This window comes from Scomber scombrus, chromosome 5 (genome assembly GCF_963691925.1).
Source record: "Scomber scombrus chromosome 5, fScoSco1.1, whole genome shotgun sequence".
In the NCBI taxonomy this organism is placed as follows: Eukaryota; Metazoa; Chordata; class Actinopteri; order Scombriformes; family Scombridae; genus Scomber; species Scomber scombrus.
Window position 1 is genome coordinate 16,988,708 of NC_084974.1, and position 19,920 is coordinate 17,008,627.

General features: G+C 39.1%; 1 protein-coding gene across 1 annotated transcript in view; it reads right to left on the reverse strand.

The window, feature by feature from the left end:
• zgc:77784 (uncharacterized protein LOC402947 homolog) overlaps positions 1-19,920 on the reverse strand; it is a 48,164-nt gene that overhangs the window by 1,494 nt on the left and 26,750 nt on the right. The window contains exons 8-24 of the mRNA XM_062419862.1: positions 18,429-18,600; positions 17,787-17,992; positions 15,721-15,802; positions 15,400-15,568; positions 11,770-11,936; positions 11,326-11,447; positions 10,900-11,116; positions 10,318-10,436; positions 7,973-8,150; positions 7,137-7,355; positions 6,028-6,070; positions 5,797-5,933; positions 5,414-5,701; positions 4,236-4,374; positions 3,247-3,578; positions 578-694; positions 48-227 (exon numbers count right to left, since the gene is read on the reverse strand). Of these exons, the coding sequence (XP_062275846.1) occupies positions 48-227; positions 578-694; positions 3,247-3,578; positions 4,236-4,374; positions 5,414-5,701; positions 5,797-5,933; positions 6,028-6,070; positions 7,137-7,355; positions 7,973-8,150; positions 10,318-10,436; positions 10,900-11,116; positions 11,326-11,447; positions 11,770-11,936; positions 15,400-15,568; positions 15,721-15,802; positions 17,787-17,992; positions 18,429-18,600 (2,887 nt within the window). The remainder of the gene's footprint in view (positions 1-47; positions 228-577; positions 695-3,246; positions 3,579-4,235; positions 4,375-5,413; positions 5,702-5,796; positions 5,934-6,027; positions 6,071-7,136; positions 7,356-7,972; positions 8,151-10,317; positions 10,437-10,899; positions 11,117-11,325; positions 11,448-11,769; positions 11,937-15,399; positions 15,569-15,720; positions 15,803-17,786; positions 17,993-18,428; positions 18,601-19,920) is intronic.

Below are 19,920 nucleotides of genomic sequence, written 5' to 3' on the forward strand. Positions count from 1 at the left end.
GATAGAAGCTTAACAGGTGAGTATTGTATATTATACATGCTATATACCCTGTGATGACCATTTTGAAGGGCCTCTCCTCTGGAGTGAGAGATGTTCTCCCCTTTTCTGAAGAGTGAGTGAGTCCTTGCCCTCTTTTCTTTCGCCATCTGCTCGGCTGCGGCTCAAAACGTCAGCCAAGAGCTGCAGGGAGCTGTCTGCAGGAGGAGGCGCTGGTGGAGGGGGGAGTTCTACATGTGATTGATAATTGGTGATAAACAAATACAGAAATATTGCTTTAATAGACTGAATGTCTGTGCTAAATTTCATGTCATTGCATCCAATAGTTGTTGAAATATTTCCCTCAAAACCACAGATGTGAACCTCATGGTGGCACTAGTTGAGATGTCACAATAAGGATGAAAATGTTTGACCACCTAACTGTCAGATTGACATGCCATCCATAGTGCCACACTGCTAGCACAGCCAAAATGCTTAAAAAGAGTACTATGACTAGGGGTTATACCATTTCCTAGTACTTCCCCTTTCTTTTTAAAAAAAACTATAACCAAATCGAGGTCTGCTACAATGTGTGTCATACCTGCTTGGACGTGTAGCTCTCGCCTCAGCTGTCCATCCTTGGGGGTTTTCTTCTTACTCCTGGATCTGTGTGCCTGGGCTGCGGGGCTCGACTCGGCAGCTGGAGCAAAAGATTGTCCTGACAAGAGAATGTGCTGATGTTATCCTCAGGAAACTTTATTCTCCATTCTTTATTTGGATCCCCATTAGCTTCCATAATATTATTACATACCTTCATTCAGAGTTTTTCATAATTTTTTACAATCATTTAACGAGCTGCACATTTTTTTGTTTAAAATGTTCCTTCTTTTTGAGCTTATAATAAAGAATTCTACACCCTGATTTATGAGCAGTTACCTTGACCTTAAAGATCTCAACTCATCATCAATCCATGGAGCACCACTTTGCTTAACAGACCTTTCTAAGTGGAGCATGCTCATCCACCAACCACTGATTAATCCATGAATTCTTTCAAAGCAATGTTTACATCATTTTCCTGATATACATCAGGCCACTTTAAATCTTTAAACATCATTAAAAATCATTGGTAGTGAGTGGCCAGCAATAACAAGTATTGGAGTAAATTAAGATTCAGCATTAGCATCCACTGATATTATGAATCCCCCCCCACACACAATTTGTGTTTTTCTTTTGTTTTTTTTAATTAATTATTAAAATTTTTGATTGCTTGTTTTGTTTTGTGTTTTGTTTTTGAATGTGTGTATGGTCTTGTATTATATGTTATCTTTTTGTGACAGCAGAAAGCTGTGATCATATGTTGCCCTCTTGATGAGTATTTGTTTTGCTGTCTCAAAATGAAAATTAAAAATTAAAAAGAAAGTTTAAAAAAAAAAAAAAAGAGTCTGCATTAAATTATTCATGTAACCTGTGGTAAACAATCCTAATGCCAGACTTGGGCTTTTTAATCTTTATTGTTAAAGCAATCAGATTATGGTCATGGCATCCCACTGCCACGCTCAACTCATGTATATTAGTAAAAATATGATCAATACAAGTTGAATTATTAACACAGATGGTTGTAGAAATTCTTGTGGGTTAAGTCACAACCTGAGTAAGATTGCAAGCATCTATCAAAAGAAATCAACTTCTTATGTAGTGGTAATTTTTTTGAAAACCAGTCAATATTTAGGTCACAAAAAAGGAAAATACCCTTACACAAATTACTCACATATCTATTCAATACTAGAATAGGCTTTCAGTATGCAAGGTCAATCTATAGCTGTATTACTTCAATGTCAGTACTAATATATTGTATATCCTGAACATAAAATGCAACTCCACCACCATATGTGTACCCGTCTCTTATATATCATTTTTTATCCTTCATCAGCCAGCTCAGAATCATCAAATGTAGTTTCCAGGTGTGTTTCTGACTTTGCTTAAACATGAAATACTGTTTGAGGAGCAGATCCTGGTAATCTTATGAGCCTTGTTCCTGAGGCTGCATATACTTAAGGTGAGCTAATACCAATCCCTTCCTCGGCAAACGTAATAACAAATATGTAGTTTTATTATTTGGACTCATAAAACAGCATAAAAAGTTCCAATTCTTTTAGAAAAGGAACATTGAGCCTTGAAGCGCTTTAAGCCATTGATTGAGTTTGTCCACTCCTGGGTGTGACGAGCAGCTTATCATACTTCAGGCTGGCTTTATCACCTCTTTCTCGGGCAGCTTTCAACTTGGCAACAGCTCTTCCCTCCTCACTTCCACAGCTTCTGAGAAGTCTTCAATTACATAGATTTTTGTGCCCTTTAATTTCTTGGCAGAAGAAAGGATACTCTGTCTATCTTTAAAGCACACAAGTTTCACAACAATTTTCCTAGGTTTCCCCCTCCATCAGTATCCATATTCATGACATCTAGTCCCAGTTTACTTGAGAGCATTTGTTGAACATCTCTGATTAACTCCCGTTCTCTCCTTTCTCTTCTGCAGTCTTCCTGCACCGCTTTCCAAAGTAGTCCAGCTTGGTAAACATTACACCTGTTCATGCCTAGAATTCATTATGTTGTTTTCAAATGACTTCATCTTTGTTTTAATCTCCTTGTATCCCCTTCTTGTCTCTTCAAACTTATCTTGGGTGAATTCCAAGCTGGTCTTCATCTCCTGTACATCTCTAAAACCATTATCCAGTCTTTTTTTCAAGTTTTCCTGCTGCTGAAATACCATCTCTTATATGTATATATGTATAAAACTCTCTCTCTGCTGTTCCAATTTAGGGAATAAACTCAGTCACCACTGACTCATCCTAACAGGGAGATATTTTAATATGTTTGGGAGGCATGATCTGTCTCACCAAGAGTTGACAGATGTTGGAGATGTTGATATCCAATCTGGCCTGGAGGCCTTTATGTCAGAGGCCCAGTAATCCCAGAAGTCCCTCAACTTGGACTACAGCCAAAAACAAAAAAAACTGAAGTACTATTCCACAATGTTGAGAGAAAATACAGATAGAAATCTGGTAGATTCTTGTTAGATTGTAAATTTGAAAATTGAGGGAAACCAAGGAATACTAAGCTTCACTTTGAATAAATCCAACCTGATTTCCATGTACAAATATTTTCTGTTAGGTAATATCATAACCTAAATTATACATGACACTGTGTGGTTGTGCACTGACTTTTGGGAAGTTGCGTCATAGATTTGATCCATTAAACTGAATTTAAACTGACCTTTGCTGAGGCTCTCTCCCTTGAAATGGTCTGCCCATTGGCTAGTGTGGTAAAGCTCATTGGCATCCTGGGCTTTGGTGTTGGTAAACAGATCTGGGTTGGACTGGGAGACCTGGGAGCCCAAGTGGTGGCGGGCCGTGAGGTCAAAGTGCTGCAGCCGTGGACTGTCGCTGGGCTTGAGTGCGTCCCGCTGAGGAGAAGACATCAGAATTGCAGTGTTGGACAGCTCGTCTGGTTTAGGAGGCAGGCTGGAGAGTTCCTCCCTGGAAGTGTCCATCAGGTAGGTTCTGGCTGGCAGCGGAGGACACCAGTCCTCATCTTCCTCCTCAGAGCTTGAGGACAAAAATGGCAGCAGCATGAGTGTGTGTATTAGTGGGAAACACTGAAATCTACTGTATATGATGTCATATAAAGTGTTGGTTTCACTTTATAGTGTATTTAGTTGACATTTTGTTAATAAGAAAGGAACAATTTCTATTCATATAAAAAAGGGAACTGATATAGAGTTATAGAAGACTAGAACCACCTCCGTGATTCATGTTGTCACTTCTGTGCTGTCAGGCCTAATTTAATGATGGATGTGTCATTGAAAATGAAAAGTACTAATCCAGACTGTCAGATGGTGGCTAATGTCATTACAAAAGACACGTCACAGTCAGAGCAGCCCCCCAATCCCACCCCGTTATGTCCACAATCTAATCTGTCAGAACCAGTTAGAGGAGACGTTCCCCCCTCTATAACCCCAAAGCGCAATCTACTCACTGCCTGCAGATGCAACTATTGTTAATTCAAAAACTCAGACTCAAAACTACACTCAAGTTTAGTTTGACAGCCTTGGCAGAGTTACAGGGCAGCTTTATATCCATCTGCCTTAACTCTCTCTGTCATACACGTGAAGTCAAAAGCTTTGATGCTAATAATAAACTGAATAAAAATTAAAAAGCAATTTTTCTTCTATATATGAGATATATGGAGTGATTAGGCCTCACCTGTGTTGCTCTTCTTCCTGCTTCGTCTTTGTACGATCTCTGTCTTTGTTGGCAGGAAGAGGAAGCGACAAAACATCCACCCAGGTGAGAGGAGTTGACTTAGACGTGGACCCGGTTGACCTCTGCTTTACCAGTTTGTCTATAAACAGAAAGAAAGAAAACCAAGTGTAATCACTGTTTTTATGATCTCCGCACTGAGCTTATGAGGTTAAAATGAGTCTGCTTTTTAGATTAACATGCCCAACTGAAGGCTTTTAAAGAGCGCTTTTCTATTTGCTCTGTTTATGAGTGCCTGAAGGCCGGTTTCTTTTTGTTCGCCAGTTTTTTCATCTTCAAGAGCACTTAAAGGTTCCCTGGAATTATTCCATCATGTGAAAATGATTAAGCACTTGGTTTATGCATTTCTTTACATTATTAGTTAAGGTATGTTTTCATCTGAATCTTGTACAAAGTTAAAGAAAATGTTCATAAAAACATTTATATCAGTGTGTATTTCCATCAACTAATGGAATGCAAATATTCCCAATAGGGGAAAGATTATATTATGTAAAGATTATATAATTCATATTGTGTCAGGAACTGTTATTTCAATGAATGTCTCCTCTGCCCATACACTTAACCATGCAGTATGTTTTTCTTCCTGTTTCAATACATTGTTTATTTTCTTTCTATTTCTTTCTTTATTTTTCCACGTGCAATATTTACATATTTCTGCAGTTTGGGGGCATTTTCATTCAGTTTTGTTAAATACAAAAATTCAAAATGCACATAAAAACATGTAAATGGAAGCATACTGTATATAATGTTGAGAATATATAGCAATGCTGGTGCAGGCATTTCGCTATAACTTACTTATTCTTTGAGTAGCAATATATACATTTACACCAACACCATAAAAAAACCATATGTATAAAAACTGAGCATTAACGTGCCTCAAACTGTGTAATGACTGACAGTTAAACCATTGTTCAAAATCAGTGCACAAGGTATATTACACTGTAACAAGTAACCATGGCAACAATAATCATACATACTACTACATATTTCATGTTGCTTCAGGCTATTGTCACATTAAAAGTAGCCATGGTATAAGACATTCAATAACAGACCGTAACTGTTCACACATTTTCCCTTCTTTTATAAAAATAAATAAAATATACAAATAGAAAAAACCTCACCGTTGTTTTTCTTGGTATACTGCAGTTTGGCATACTCAGACCCAGACTGACCAGACTGGATTGTCCATTGGTCCAGGTCCTGCTCCAGAGCCACAAGGCCATTGTTTGACAGTATTGGGTTGCTGCTGTAAGGGTCTGGCCCCTGGATGTAGGATGTGCTGGAATAGGTGTCGTAGTACGCCAACAGATCGTCCTCAGCAGCTGTGTTAATGGTGCTGTAGATGGGACTGTCGTTGGACGCCGTGCTGTGTTTCTCTGACTGGGTCGGGTAGTTGATGATGCCAAGTGCTGTACAGCAAAGGACCATGTTAAATAAACATTATCTATTAATAATTCAAAAATGTCTAATTTCACAACAACTTTTACAGTCGAGCAGATCTTACTGTTATAATATCTTTCAGAGTCCAGCTTGCCAGAGCAGCAGTTGACAGAGTCTTTACTGTTATGGCAGAGGTTCGGAGTGGGCCAAGAGTCGGCCAGCCAGGGGTAGTTACCCATATTTGATCCCATCAAGCCAGGCCTGGAAGCAGAGATGAGATTATATCAACACTTCTTATACAAGAACAAACACAGTGGCAAAAATTATCTGGATGAAATCATATTCTTCAATTTACCCTCCATTGATGATTCCAGATCCTTCACTGTGAGCGAAGCCAACTGGAAGAAGTAAAAATGACTTGGTTATGAATATTGTTTTACAGCAAAAAAGATAAAGACTGTTTCCAAATATGTAATAGGACATGTACAAGATTTTGGGACAAACCCATGCTTAATTGCAAATAAATGCTTTATCCCATGTGGGTTTCAGAGAGCAGATTTTAATTGATATTTTATGAAGAAACCAGTGTTGACCTACATTCACTAAGAGGAACACAACAGATGCATGTACAATGTGCCTGCAATAAAATGCAGAAGCCATTTGATGAATCAATGAAAAAGTTTCTTGCTTCTGGGCCAAAGCCATCCAAATTTACAACATGATAATAGAATCCATGCACTAAAAGGTGAAATAATACAATCTATACTCATTTGTAATTACCACAGTGAAACATTTATGGAGAAATCAAACTGTATCTGTTTGGCCTTGAGCTGTCTATTCAGTATTTATGAACATGAACAAATATCTCTCAAAGTCAGAAAACAACTGATGTGTTTATGTGCTAATGTGCCAAAGGGCATGTTCTAAAATAAACTGCTTAATGTCGACATACACGTCTGTGTGTTTGCAATGTTTCTTTTATTCCTATCACGAAAAAAATGCCTAGTGGGGATAAATACATTTTAATTAACTGAATATGCGACAAAAGTGAACGCATCACTTTGTGAAATACAAACTGAAATTGAAAACATTCGTCACTGCTCAAGATATCCCCAGCAGTCTATTAAAAACTTGTTGAAAACAAAATTTGACAGCTTGCTTTACAACAGCTTTTTCCCTCCTGCATTGTCTCCCTTTTATGAAATATATAATTTAAGAGATGTGACAGAAACTTCTGACAGTGTTTTAAAACCTGAAATCCTCATAGGTCATGTCATTTGAACCTTTTTCTACTTTTTACAGTTCATTTTTTATGGAGCGATCTGTCTGAACTCAAAGAGTGAAAGGTGCTGAATGTGTGTCACATTTCAGAAATTCAAATTAAGTTAAATCTTACAGTTAATGCTTTGAACATCCCAAATCTGTCATAATGCCAAAACCCAGCTGAGCTTCTTTTCCACTCACCTGCTGGGGTGTATGCGAAGGAGGTGGTATAGTGTCCCAGCTGCTTCCGCCTGCGGTGGCGACAGTACATCCAACCACCGAAACCCATCAGGACCAACCACGCAGCCACACCCAGCCCTGCGATGAAAGCCGGCTGGCGGACAACGCCTGTGATTTGCTCTGATATGCTAAGATTACCGCCTTTCTTTACAGTCGTGGATGACGTGTCCACTGGCACGGCTGAGTGGATGACACAAGAAAAAGGCATCAATATTTCATACAGCCCTATGATTCAGCAAAGTCAGAGCAGAGCGTAGAGTCATTATCTTTATCATGAAAAACAACCTTGCTAAATGATTTGATTCCACTCAATATCATGTAGATTATACACAGAATAGTGACATTTTGGGGAATACTCTCAGTCACTTTCCTGCTGCTAATTAGATGAGAAGACTGATACCAATCATGTTTATGAGAGTGGTATCGATCTTTTCATCTAATTCTCAGCAAGAGAGCCAAATGTTGAACTATTTCTTAGAAAATTGCAATACAGTATTCTAGTGGAGCAGGATCTTAAAAAGACAAGTACACACATAATCTGGGCTACAACCTGTCTGGATAACTGGCTACGTACCTCACAAGACAATTTACTTTTAAAAGGATAAAAGGGGAAAAATTCCTGACTGACACCTTTCTCACACTAAAAACATCAGTGTTGATGGTGCTCCAGCGTGAAGTTATTCACACAATCAATACTCTACACATTCAGATTTCACCTGTGGTAAACCCGGCCCTCTGCAAGCGCATCTTCTCATATTTCTCATTCAGTAGTAGCTGTAACAGTTTGAGTGACTCACTGAGAAGCAGGCTGACAGGCGAGCTTTGAGCACCCACACCCAGGCTGGTGACAGCAGCCACCATGACGGTGTAGTGGACGTCAGGCAGCAGGCCTGTCAACAGGATGGACAGAACCGCTCCATCCACTGTTCGGTTTATCTGGTTCTCCTGCTCCATGCTGCTGCTCAGACACCAGACCTGATCACCACCAGACACGAGGTGTTAATGTTTGAATTTTAAACCATGTAAACACATGAAGACATTATTTCATCCAGTACACTCTGCGATAAGATGTAGCCTGTGATTATCATAAGACAGACTACGATCAAAACTTGGGTTCTTTTCATTTTGACAGCATTGAAGCTTTATCTGATAGTACACGGTGGAGAAAGACAGCAAAGATACAGAAAAGATAAAAGAGAAAAGGTTGTCAATGCAGTGACAGTTAAAAGCCAGACTTTAAACCGTAGTGTTGCAAATACATGTGCCTTTTGGCATCACAGTTTATGTGTTGAATGTTACTCTCTCATTGAAATGAATGCATTTTACTGTGATACATTACTGTGCTATATAACTCTGTGGCAGAAGAAATATTCAAATCTCTTACATACAAATAACACAAAGTTAAAATAGAAATCCTGCTTTCAAAATTCCATATTTTAATATCAAGTCAGTAAACTGACAATCTAATGTGTGTGCTAACCAGACTAAGCTACTTGTCTTTTCCAGACCAAGTAATGCTGTAGCAGTGAGTTACTGAACTGAATAATAGTGTGTTATACTGCAAAATGATTTAACTTTTAACTTGTGAAAAGAAGAAAGTGTTATTTCTTCTTTCAAAATGTACAATCTTACCTTAAATGTATAAAAATGTTGATACTCAATGTGCCTTGAATATCAACAGTACTGTAAAAGCACATATTTTTAAAAATGTGAATACTTTATATATTTCGTATTCTAATAGCAAGATAACTAGTGATTATAGTTGGTAACAAGTGTAATATAATCTCTAAAACAGAATGAAGAAGTAGTAAAAAGTAATATAAAATAGCTCAATTAGTAAATGTACTTCATTTATCTTATGAAATCATATTCTACAATAAATAATTTGATGAATAATCAAATGTTAAGTTTTCGGATGAAAACGCTTCAATTGATCCATTTTACTTCAAATAAATTCCTTCAGAAATTCCTTCTCAATAGCGACACCTGTGGACGTTAAGCTTGTATGGTCGTGTGTGTGCTCGCAGCACAAGACTATTGCAGGTGATGTTAAAAGGTGATGGACCAGATTATGTTCTAGGGTAGGCTTAAGTGAATAAAGGTAGGATTTCAGTCCTGATTTAAAGATTTCAACTGAAAGTGCTTCTTTAACATATAATGGAAGGCCATCTTGGAAGATAAGGGGCATGGGAGGAAAATGCTCTGAAGCCAACTCATTTTTTATTGGTTGAAGGAAAGACCAGAAGACCAGAATTGAGAGGGGGAGCCGGTGTTTACAGTATGTTGTAATTAGCTCAGATAGGTGGGGTGTCTTATAAGTTAAAAGAAGAACCTTAAAATCAGCTGTAGCTTGTACTGTACTAGTAACCAGTGAAGAGAGGCCAGAATAGCAGTTATATGGTCAAATTTTCTATTTTTTTTAGGATTTTAGCTGCAGCTTTCTGAACGTGCTCAAAATTTCTGGTAGCACAACTGGGAAGACCAGCGAAAAGGTGAGTTGTAGTCAAAATGTATCCAGTAATACACATTTCATTTCTTACATTAAAGCCATGGGATACTTGCACTGAACAATCGTTGTCAGCAAATTGAATGTTTAAGGGGATTAAGTGTGATCCTTGCCGCTGGCAGATGAGCCGCTACATACAAAAGGAATTTCATGATCAGACTTGTGCAGCTCTGTCATAACTTTCTACATGCAGAAGAAGATGGGAAGAAGAAATCAGAACAATAGAACTGTGTGTTCCACTTCAATGTGTTTCTTTTCTGGAATAACAGCCTGATGATTAGTTATCAGTGTGCTTGTGCTAAGAGACAGATAATCAGATCTCTTTGGGGTTTTTTTTTCACTGAGCAAACAGATGACAGGGACAGTCAGTGTTCAGCCGAGAATCTGATAACAAAATTGAGTCTCTTACAGCATGTACTGGCAGCAGATTAGAGGCAATGAGTAATTGTTTATTAAAATCAGTCTTTTTCACAAGTATCTAGACAACACTGAGTAATAGCTGCCTGAAAATAACAATATAACACCCAGGATTAAAAGGCTTTTTAGCAGTCTACAGCTGGCGTCACTGATTATCCGCCTTACAAGCCGAAATAAACATCAGAGAAGGCGACAGGAGTCAGGTAGCTGCAGCCTCACCTTGTACTCTCGAATGCTGCCGCTTTGAATGTTGTGTGGCGGAGGCTCCCAGGACACACTGACACTGGAGCTGTTGGTGAGCTGCACCACTGATATAGCCTGCGGAGGTGCATTTAAAACTGCAGAAAGTGACAAGAGTATTATCAGTATTATGACAAATTGATATGAGAATTATTTCTAATTCATAATCTAAATGAAAAACTCTAGTTTTCCTGTGCCTGTGATTGATTAATTTTCTCTACTGTGCTTTTGGGTAATGTGTTACTGCAGTGAATGCTCTTCAATACATTTTAATTCCATTTCATTTACTTATTCCATAACTACTTCGATTTAATTTTCTTCTCATTGTGTTTTTAATATTCTGTCACATTTCTTTGCCTTTTTAAAAATTCACTTTTCAAAGGCGGTATACTGTACAAATACATTTGCACATTTGTGTATTTAAAAGTGTTAGAAATGATACTGAATTATTCAAAAGTATGCAAACAGAAAACCTCTCATACTGGTGGTGACATCATTAATAATTCAGGAAAAATATTAAACTGTTTAATCAGATTTTCTGCTTAATAAAGTTCATCTTACCCTCCTCAGGGGTACGAAGCAGAACCATGAGGCTGTCATGTCCCTGCAGCTCATTGAAGTAAGGCCGTATCTTCACCTCATACTCTGTTTTACTGTGTAGATCTACTAATGTGGTACTGTGGTCAGACATAGCCTCAACATCGTGGACCAACCAGGAACTGCCGATAGTCCGGTAAAATATACGATAACCCTGAATGTACCGAGACTGACGGGCAACCTGTAAAAAGTTGGCAAGAAAAAGTTTCACATTTCCATCAGTAATCAAGGGCAGAACCAGCTGTGTTTGCACTTTAAGTTAATCTGTTTGTGTCACGTAATGTTTGGAAGAGTTTTTGAAGTTAATGTTTGGAGATTAGCGTGTCCTCCACATGCTGCAAGCAAACTTTGAAAAGTCAACTTTTATCATCAGCAAAGTATTCAACTCACAGTCCAAGAAATCCTGGCGCTGGTAGGAGACAAAATCACAGGCTTCTGCAGGTAGACAGAAACCTCTCCTAATTCTCTCTGCACCTGTCTGTGGTCCACACCCTGTTCTGTAGGACTCCCATCTGAAACAACAGCGATATTTCCATTCAGTCCAGATTAAAAAACAGCTGAATAGCAGCTACTAAGCATAAGAAAGGAAAAAAGGCTTTTGATGAAATTAAAAAAATAAATAAAATGCTCAGGGCAGAAGAGCATCACACTGAGAAAGCAATTAGTTTGGAAACTAAACATACAAAGCAAGTTTTTCTAAACCTTGGAGCACATTATCTTAATGCCAGCCCTACATCCAGTATCTGCCTTGTAAAATTAGAATCTAAAAATCAAGATTATAGGATAATGCCAAAGTGTAATCAGAAAAGGATGATTTCTTCTTATGTAACTCACCCTGTGTCCTGACAGGCTCAGATATTGGGCTGGGGTCACTGAGGCCGTACGAGTTGACTGCTCGGACGATGAACAGATAAACTGTGTTGGGGAAGAGACCGACAACTGTGTGCCTCTCCTGCTTCACATGGTCCGCCACTGTTTGCCAGGTACTGCCCACTGATTGGCTGGGGAGCAAAAGTCATATTGTTTTAACCAAATATTGTCCTAAGAAAGACAACTATTGTGAGATAAAACAAGTGAATTTGATTATGACTCGATTAAGGATTCTGTGTAGGTCACCTGATCATGTCACACTTGAAGGTCAAGATCTTTATCAAGTGATGTTTGCTGACGCTGGATAATTTGATACACAGTTAGCTGCCAGTCTATAAAGTACATTTTCAATAGGAAACGTGCTGTCCTCAGTTTGAACATAAACATTGTTTCACTCCTGTTATCTTGAGAGCACAGCTTCATTATCGTGTTATCTACAGATAACAAGGTAATGGGTTTGATCACAACTGCCACACTGATAGCAAAGACAGATGAAATTGGGACTGGCAATGTCAGACGGCAAGATCTGAGTTTTGCATGTTGACTAAAACACAGACTAAAAAGGCAGTTTTATTAAGAAATGTGAATATTTGTTATAGATTAGTTCAGATTATGAAAGAAGTAATGGGATGAAGTAGATGGGCTTAGGGCTGCAACTAATGATTGTTTGGTCTGATTATTCTTTAAATTATATTTGCATAATTAGCAAATAATTATGAAATGCCAGAAAATGGTGAAAAATGCCTACCATGTCACAAACCACAAGCTCGTCAACCAAAGCGCAAACCATTAAAAAAAAGATAATAATTTTCACACAAATATGAGATTGGTATTGATCTTCTCATATATCTCTCATCAAAAAAGCAAATAAATGTCTTTAAATAACCAGAACAGTGTGATGAATGCAAAGTAACCCTAAAAACTAAGTTAACTATGTGACATTTGTTTATACCCAGTTCTGTGCATCTAAAAATACAAAGTCACGGCCAGTCTCAGCTTCAGGACATAACAATGACAAGTTTTATTCCTTCTTTTTATTGCAGTCAGTTATAACGATGGCTTCTGAATTGGTCCGTTGAGGATGCAGCAGCCTAATGCTGTGCCGAGACAGGAACTATCAAGCAGCATGAGCACAATTTAACATTTTCCTCAACTCCATGGAGGAGAAAATGGCAAGGTAATTACAAGAAGCAGACCACACATGTCTCTGTCATCAATGATTTCTCCTCTGCCAGCTCTCTCACCAAATGTTCTCCATCCCCAATGTTGCCATGTAAATAGAATCATACAGCTTTTTATAAATGCTGTATCTGTAAATGCTTAGGTATGGGGATGACTGTGGCTGCTTTTACATAAATCTTAAATCAAGATTCAGTTCTACATGGAAACAATAGAAATGTAGGTGTTATGTGCTGTATACAAGGAAGGATACTAAAATATTAGTTTGTATCTTGGTGTTTGTTCCTGGCGATGCTTGAAAACAAACATTTCCAAGCAATTTGATAGCGGTGGAGCGTACATCAGTGAGTGGATTTTCAACCATGGCTTCATGATCAGCTCTGTGTGTAAGTCTGCCACACTGAGCTTTCTTTCTGCACAGAGCCAACTGGACTCTTCTGCGTGTGTCGTGTGTGTGTGTGTATGTGTGTGTGTGTGTGTGTGTGTGTGTGTGTGTGTGTATGTGTGTGTGTGTGTGTGTGTGTGTGTGTGTGTGTGTGTGTGTGTCTCTGTAGACTTGGTCTGTACCCTCTCTGCTGCTTTTATAATGAGTGAACCCTCCAACTGGGCTAGCATCCCAACCCCCCTACCCCCCTTCTGTTGCCCCAGGACAGAACAGAGCTGCCGAGCTGACCACTTCAATAACTGTCTTCTCTTTCACTCACTGTCTGTCTGAGCTGCTATGGCTCTCCTTGGGATGCCATGGCTAAATACTGATGCAGAAGAGTGTCACGGTTTAGCTTCAGGAAGTCATTTAACAGAACTGTCTCTCCCTGAGGCAGAAATCAGTCATTACGGAAACATAATGACTTGACATGAAGACACAGATCTTTAAGTGGGAATAGTCAAAATACTCGCAAAATAAATCTGAAACTGAAGGAGCGTGGATACAGTTAGTTAAAGTGTCTACAATCTTTTCAAGATAGTGGCATCTCACGAGTTAGCTAATAAGGCTATCAAGGTATAAATATTATAGTTTTATAGATTCATTCATAAATCATATTAAAAGGGAAGTTACACCAATTTTACACGAAAACATCATTTTACTAGTCACAGAGGGTACTACACAGCCTGTGAAAACAGTTATGTAATATCTCCTAGAGGAGCTTAGCCAAGTCTGAGAAAATGTCTCAAATGACATCACTTGAGTTATCTCAGCTTGGGCTGGAGATTACACATTTTTAGCACTGAGTCTGCATTACAAATGGTCAAATGGTGGGTGTAGAGTTTGACAGATATAAAACATTAAGGAAATTAAGGATATAGCATTTTGTTCTTTCTGGTCCTATCTTGTTCAACCTACATGTCCGGCATCCACTTCAACTCGAGTACATGCCCAATAGAAGTTCTCAGACTACTCCACCATCGTCAGCTGCATCACATATGACAACAAGGAGTAGGACAAAGCCCTGCTGGAGAGCTTCATAGGCTCTCATCTTCATCATCATCATCATCTTCAGCTCAACATCAGAAAGACTAAAAAGCCAGTGGAGAACCACTGGCGGAGCAAGAAGAAGCACTCAGCTCCTATCATAAGTTCTTCCTGAGGAGGCTCAGGTCCTTCAACGTGTACAATAGGCTGGATGTTTTTCCAGTCTGTACTAGTCAGTGTCCTCTTCTTTGGGAAGGGTGGTCTATTTATTAATAGACTTTTCATATGCTCACTCATTCAGACATCCAGAGCAGATATCTAGTGCCCGCAGCTCAGTGCTTTATTTTTTTATTTTTTATTTATTGTAATTCTCTGGGTTTGCTTCTGACCTCTTACCTGTATCTCTCCTGTGTTTCATTATCATTGCTGTTGCTGCTATGACACCTGAATTTCCCTCTGGGGATTAATAAAGGTTTATGTTATCTTATATTTGGAGCTTGATTCACATATTAGAGACTAAAACTCTGCATATTTTGGCATCTCTTGCATTGATTTTGAGCATTCCTTTTTCCTAAATAGTCTTTCTCTGAACTTTATGGAAGTGTAAGTTGTTCAGTCCGATTGTCATTAACATGGCAAGCAAGCAACACATTGCTTGGTACTCAAACTATGTGCATTTTTCCACTTCCTCTACATTCCTACTGTTCCTAACGCTATGAATGTGCCATTTTTACTCCCCCCCCCCCCCCCCCCCCATTTAATGATACAGAGAGATAAGCTTCACAGTCTAGTGCAGGACAGATGAAAATGTTAGGTTTGTCTGAAAGTTATCAACTCAGAATCTAAAGTACAGTCCCAGTCAAAAGTTTGGACACACTTGTTCATTTCAATGGAAAACTGTCTCTAAACGTTTGATTGGTACTGTAAAATGATCAGTCTTGAAAAAAATGACTCAAAAGGGCACTCAGTACACCAAGTGACAGCAATAAGCTTTAACTGCGTACCTGAAGGCCTCGATAATGTAGGAGGTGACAGCGGCTCCGCCCTCATGTGGATTGGACTGCCAGGTGAGAGTGACAGTGTTTTTGGTCACTTCGGTGACCACAGGTTTCTGTGGAGGCCCTGGCAGCTGGATGAACTCAGAAACTCTGGATACCGAAGAAACTCCATCCTCTGTTAAGAAAGACAAGGTAACACAATATTACACAGATGATGAAATACTTGAGCAAAATTGTGAGTGTGTAGTTTATTATGCACAGAGGTGTAGTGTGAGAGTGACAGTGTGAAGTGTGACAGAAAGACAGAGTGTGGAGAGTTTTGAGCACCTCTGACAGTCAACATCCCGCTCCAGCTCGACTCCCCTGTGGGGCTGGTAACGACGCACGTGTACATCCCCGAGTCGGTGTCCTGTTAAAGAGTGGTCAACATTTGATTTGATGTTTGATGATTGAATGTATTTTTTGTACTTAAGACAAATTAAATTTTTTGATGTTCAGCTGATCCGCTGATTAAAGAGTACATGTTTCACTTGCATTTACTGGAAGTATACCAAATTAACTTTTTTTCCGGATTATAGAGAAAACAAAGACAGTTTGTTTAAGGAAATGTATGGGAAATTATACAGAATTTACAAAACCATAAAGTAAACCTTACCCACTGATATACATTTTTAAAATAATATATATGCAATTAATTTTGATTTGATTTTGAAAACAGCACTCGTAACTGACTATCTTTACACTGTAGTATTGTGACTTTTTTTTTTTAATCTGCATTTTTATGGTAAATGTGTTAGCAAACAGTTGCCTATTTTCACTTTCAGCAGATAAAGAGAAAGATTAATATTCAATTTTGAGTCACGTTTCGAGACATCTGATGAATATACACATAAGTCCAATTTTCTCTCTCCTTTTAGCTTTGGTTTGGTCTCCACCAACTCACAAGGCAAACATCTGAATCTTCAGCCACTAGATGCTCTGCTGTGTTCACCAGCTAGTTGATGCTCATGAGGGAGATGAGAGTGAACCATATCAGTAAAGTTATGGGGCAGAAAACCTGAAAGCCACTTAAAAGCATGTAGAGCTTTAGAGAAAAACTGCAGAGATGCTCATCATTATGACTGGAGTGACCCATTTCACATTACACATTTATACTTGATCCATTCTTAATATGAAAATATCAATTATAACTGATTTAGGTAAAGGGTGGAGATACTGCTTAGACCACAGCTGGGTGGTTTCATCCAATTTACAAAAAAAAGCCATGCATACCTAAACTGTTTTACCTCAATAGTCCTCATCTCAGCTTCAGTCATCTAAAAGCTCCAATGCTACAAACCATCAGGCTCCACAGCACACTCTACCTGCCCTCCTGTTTACATTATGACTTGTATATGCCTGCATGCTTCACTGACACTCTTGGTGTTCGCTCTAGCCTTGTGCTGGCAGAGAGCCAGTCTGCTGGAACTATCATCAGACCATATGAGATCATCCACTGCAGTGTTGACCTCTGGCTGACAGACAGCACAGCGTGTGGGCAGGTGAACTTCTTTAGATGACTCCAACTACTACTAAAATATTGATGGCGGGTAGGGCCATCAGCAGGGTAAATATTTTTAGTTCCTCACTCGTCATCTCCATATCCCTTCTTTTTTTCTCCCTTGTCATCCCCTTGATGCCACACTAATGCATCTCTTCTGTTCCATTGAGCACATTGGCATGGCAGACTTCCCCCGCCTCAGTGGTGCACTGGACCAAACCTTAATGCTCCAAGTTTGCAGAGCACCACTGCTGAGAATGGCGCAGCCGGAAAAAACAAGATGAAAAAGGAGGTGAATCAGCAAAGTCCTGGCAAGAGATTTAATTAAAAGCCGGTTAGATGATTAATCATCTATTGCTGGTCAATTAACGAAAATGATACTGCTTCTTCTCCGTCCTCCCTGTTCTTACTGACCTCCAGGTGGGGTTATAACACAATGGAGCTACTGACTGCTCCTCCATCAAAGCAGAACACATTAGCATTTACAAACAAGCACCTTCATTAACATTACAATTACACACCGCATGAGCACATAATTGCGCTGGAGAGATATGCACTGCCTTAGAGAGATTGGTCTTTGCAACTCAGTCTCACCTTAATTTTACAAACGAAAAAAGGAATTTATAATGGAAAAGGAAAAAAAAATGTTGCCATATGAGCTGCGGAGAGAAGGTAAAAGTAAATTGGAGGTCAAGACAGGAATGTCTAGACAGTCGGTGTTCTAAGCCTTTTTGTAAATTCAATATCAGTTTTGTGTTTCAAAAAATATCCTTTTCGTGCCCTTTGCAATAAATGACACTCACTTGATGCAACCCACCACCTCCCTCCCTTTCCCACACACACACACACATACCTTTATGTCTTTAATTTGCAAGGTGCCATTCTCCACCAAGGTCAGTCGAGGTTTATTTCCCTGAAGTGTCTCTCCATCCTTCTCCCATGAAATCTTGACTGAGGGCCCTCCGATTACACGGCAGTGCAGTTGCACCATCGAACCTCGAGTTACAGTCTGGTTGGCTGGCCCTTGGCGAATGATTGGTGGGATACGGCCTGAAGGGCCTACCAGTTAGAGGGGAGAAGAGGCAGAATATTATGTTAGGTGTGTCATCTTTCTTCTGATTAACGATACACAAGCAAAAAAAGAGGAGAGGGAGAACTCACAGAAGGCCTCCAGAACATAAGATTAAAATATTAAAATGCAAAGGGGGAAAATACTTGAGATGCTTAGTAGGCAGAAAACAATAGGCTGCAAAAAAAGCTACAATCTGGTGCTTACAAGCTGACTAAGGAAGAACATTGACTCTGAAATTCATTTCTCATTCAGCATGGAGTCTCCAACTGTGTTATTTTTTGGTCTTTATGAGCCTTACTGCTGCACACCTACTAAGTAATTAATATGTGTTCCCTTCATTTCTTAGATTGTACCGACTAAGGAGTAGACCCCCCCAGAGTCAAACATGACTCTGTCTGGACTGATGAATGAAGACACACACACCTCCCTCCACCTCCAGCAGCGCCTTAGTCAGCACACTTCCCGCAACGCTGATGGCCTGGCAGATGTAGAAACCAGAGTCCTCTGGGTGGACATCAGTGATGGTCAGCTCTCCGCTCATGGAGACAGAGTAACGACCAGACTGTGACGGCGGCTGGCCCGGGAACAACAACATCTGACAGACACAGCAGAGAAAGAATCTATGACACTGATGCTGCTTATTTTTATGATCAGTTAACCTGTGCCTTTTTTTTTTTAATTACATTAATTTTTCAGTCTACAAAAGTTCAGAAAATTGCTATCAACAGTCTAAACCCCAAAGACATTCACTTCGCACCAACATAAAAACAAGCAAAATCCTCAATCTTCAGAGGCTGGAAGCAGCAAATATTTGGCAATTTTCTATTGAGTAGACTAATCATTCAAGCACTAATACTGACAAAAAGGACCCTGACTCAACATTTTAGAAAAAGGTATTCAGACAAAAATGTTTTCAAGTTGAATCAAAATAATTCCATTTATCTAACAATAACAATGTTTTTAAGTCCAGGCAGATTATTTTACAAGAATTGGGCAAACCACTTATTTTAATAATAAGAGGTTTGAGTGCCGTTTTGTAGTAGTAATTTCAGATTGTCATGCTTCGCCAGCTCTGGTGACCAACAATTAAACAAATGAAACAAATTTAAACCTAAGAACGTCCATTACACATGTGTATATTGGGGAGCATGTCACCAAATTGTGCGCACAACATCCCTCGTGGTCTAAAAATATTAACTACCTTTACAATAATGGAATGGTAGAACTAGAGAAGAAAACACAGGAAATGGAACACATGGAAAATGAGTCTTTAGTAAGTTTCCTACACATCTACTTCAGAATGCCATGATACAAACTCATATAAACGACAAAGAAATATAAACTTGTCATGGACTTTTTGTGTTTTGGGGTTTTTGGCTTTATGTTTATTACAGATAAGAAAGGTTGCAAATTATATTTAAGGAACACTTGAGATACTGTTGTTTACTTTTTGACTCTCGTTGACAATTTATATATGAAGAGGATTATGCATTATTATATTGTAGACTTTTACTTAATTCATGGAAGACGTTCTGCTTTTGATTTGACCTCAGTCCAGAGTTTTTTCTTGTTTTCTTCCCTGCACACCTGCCCTGCATTCAGTCTTGTTAACCCTGCACGGCTCCCTGTGTCTTCCCCAGACAATCAGCTCCCAGCCAGCCCTTGTGTCTTGCCACCTGTCCCTTAAGTTCATTTAAATCCTGGGTTTTAGTTCAGTCTTGTTGGATTCTGACTCTGTGAAGATAATTTTTCTTCTGTCCTGCTCAGTTCCTGCTGCCTCCTGTGTTTGAGTCCACCTGCTCCATGCTCCACTCCACATGACAAAACTATAGCAGCTGTTGTGCACAATTTTCCATTTTCAGAAGGAGGGTAAACCATTTTTTTATGTATTGGCTGAAAAAAGTGTCAAAGATTC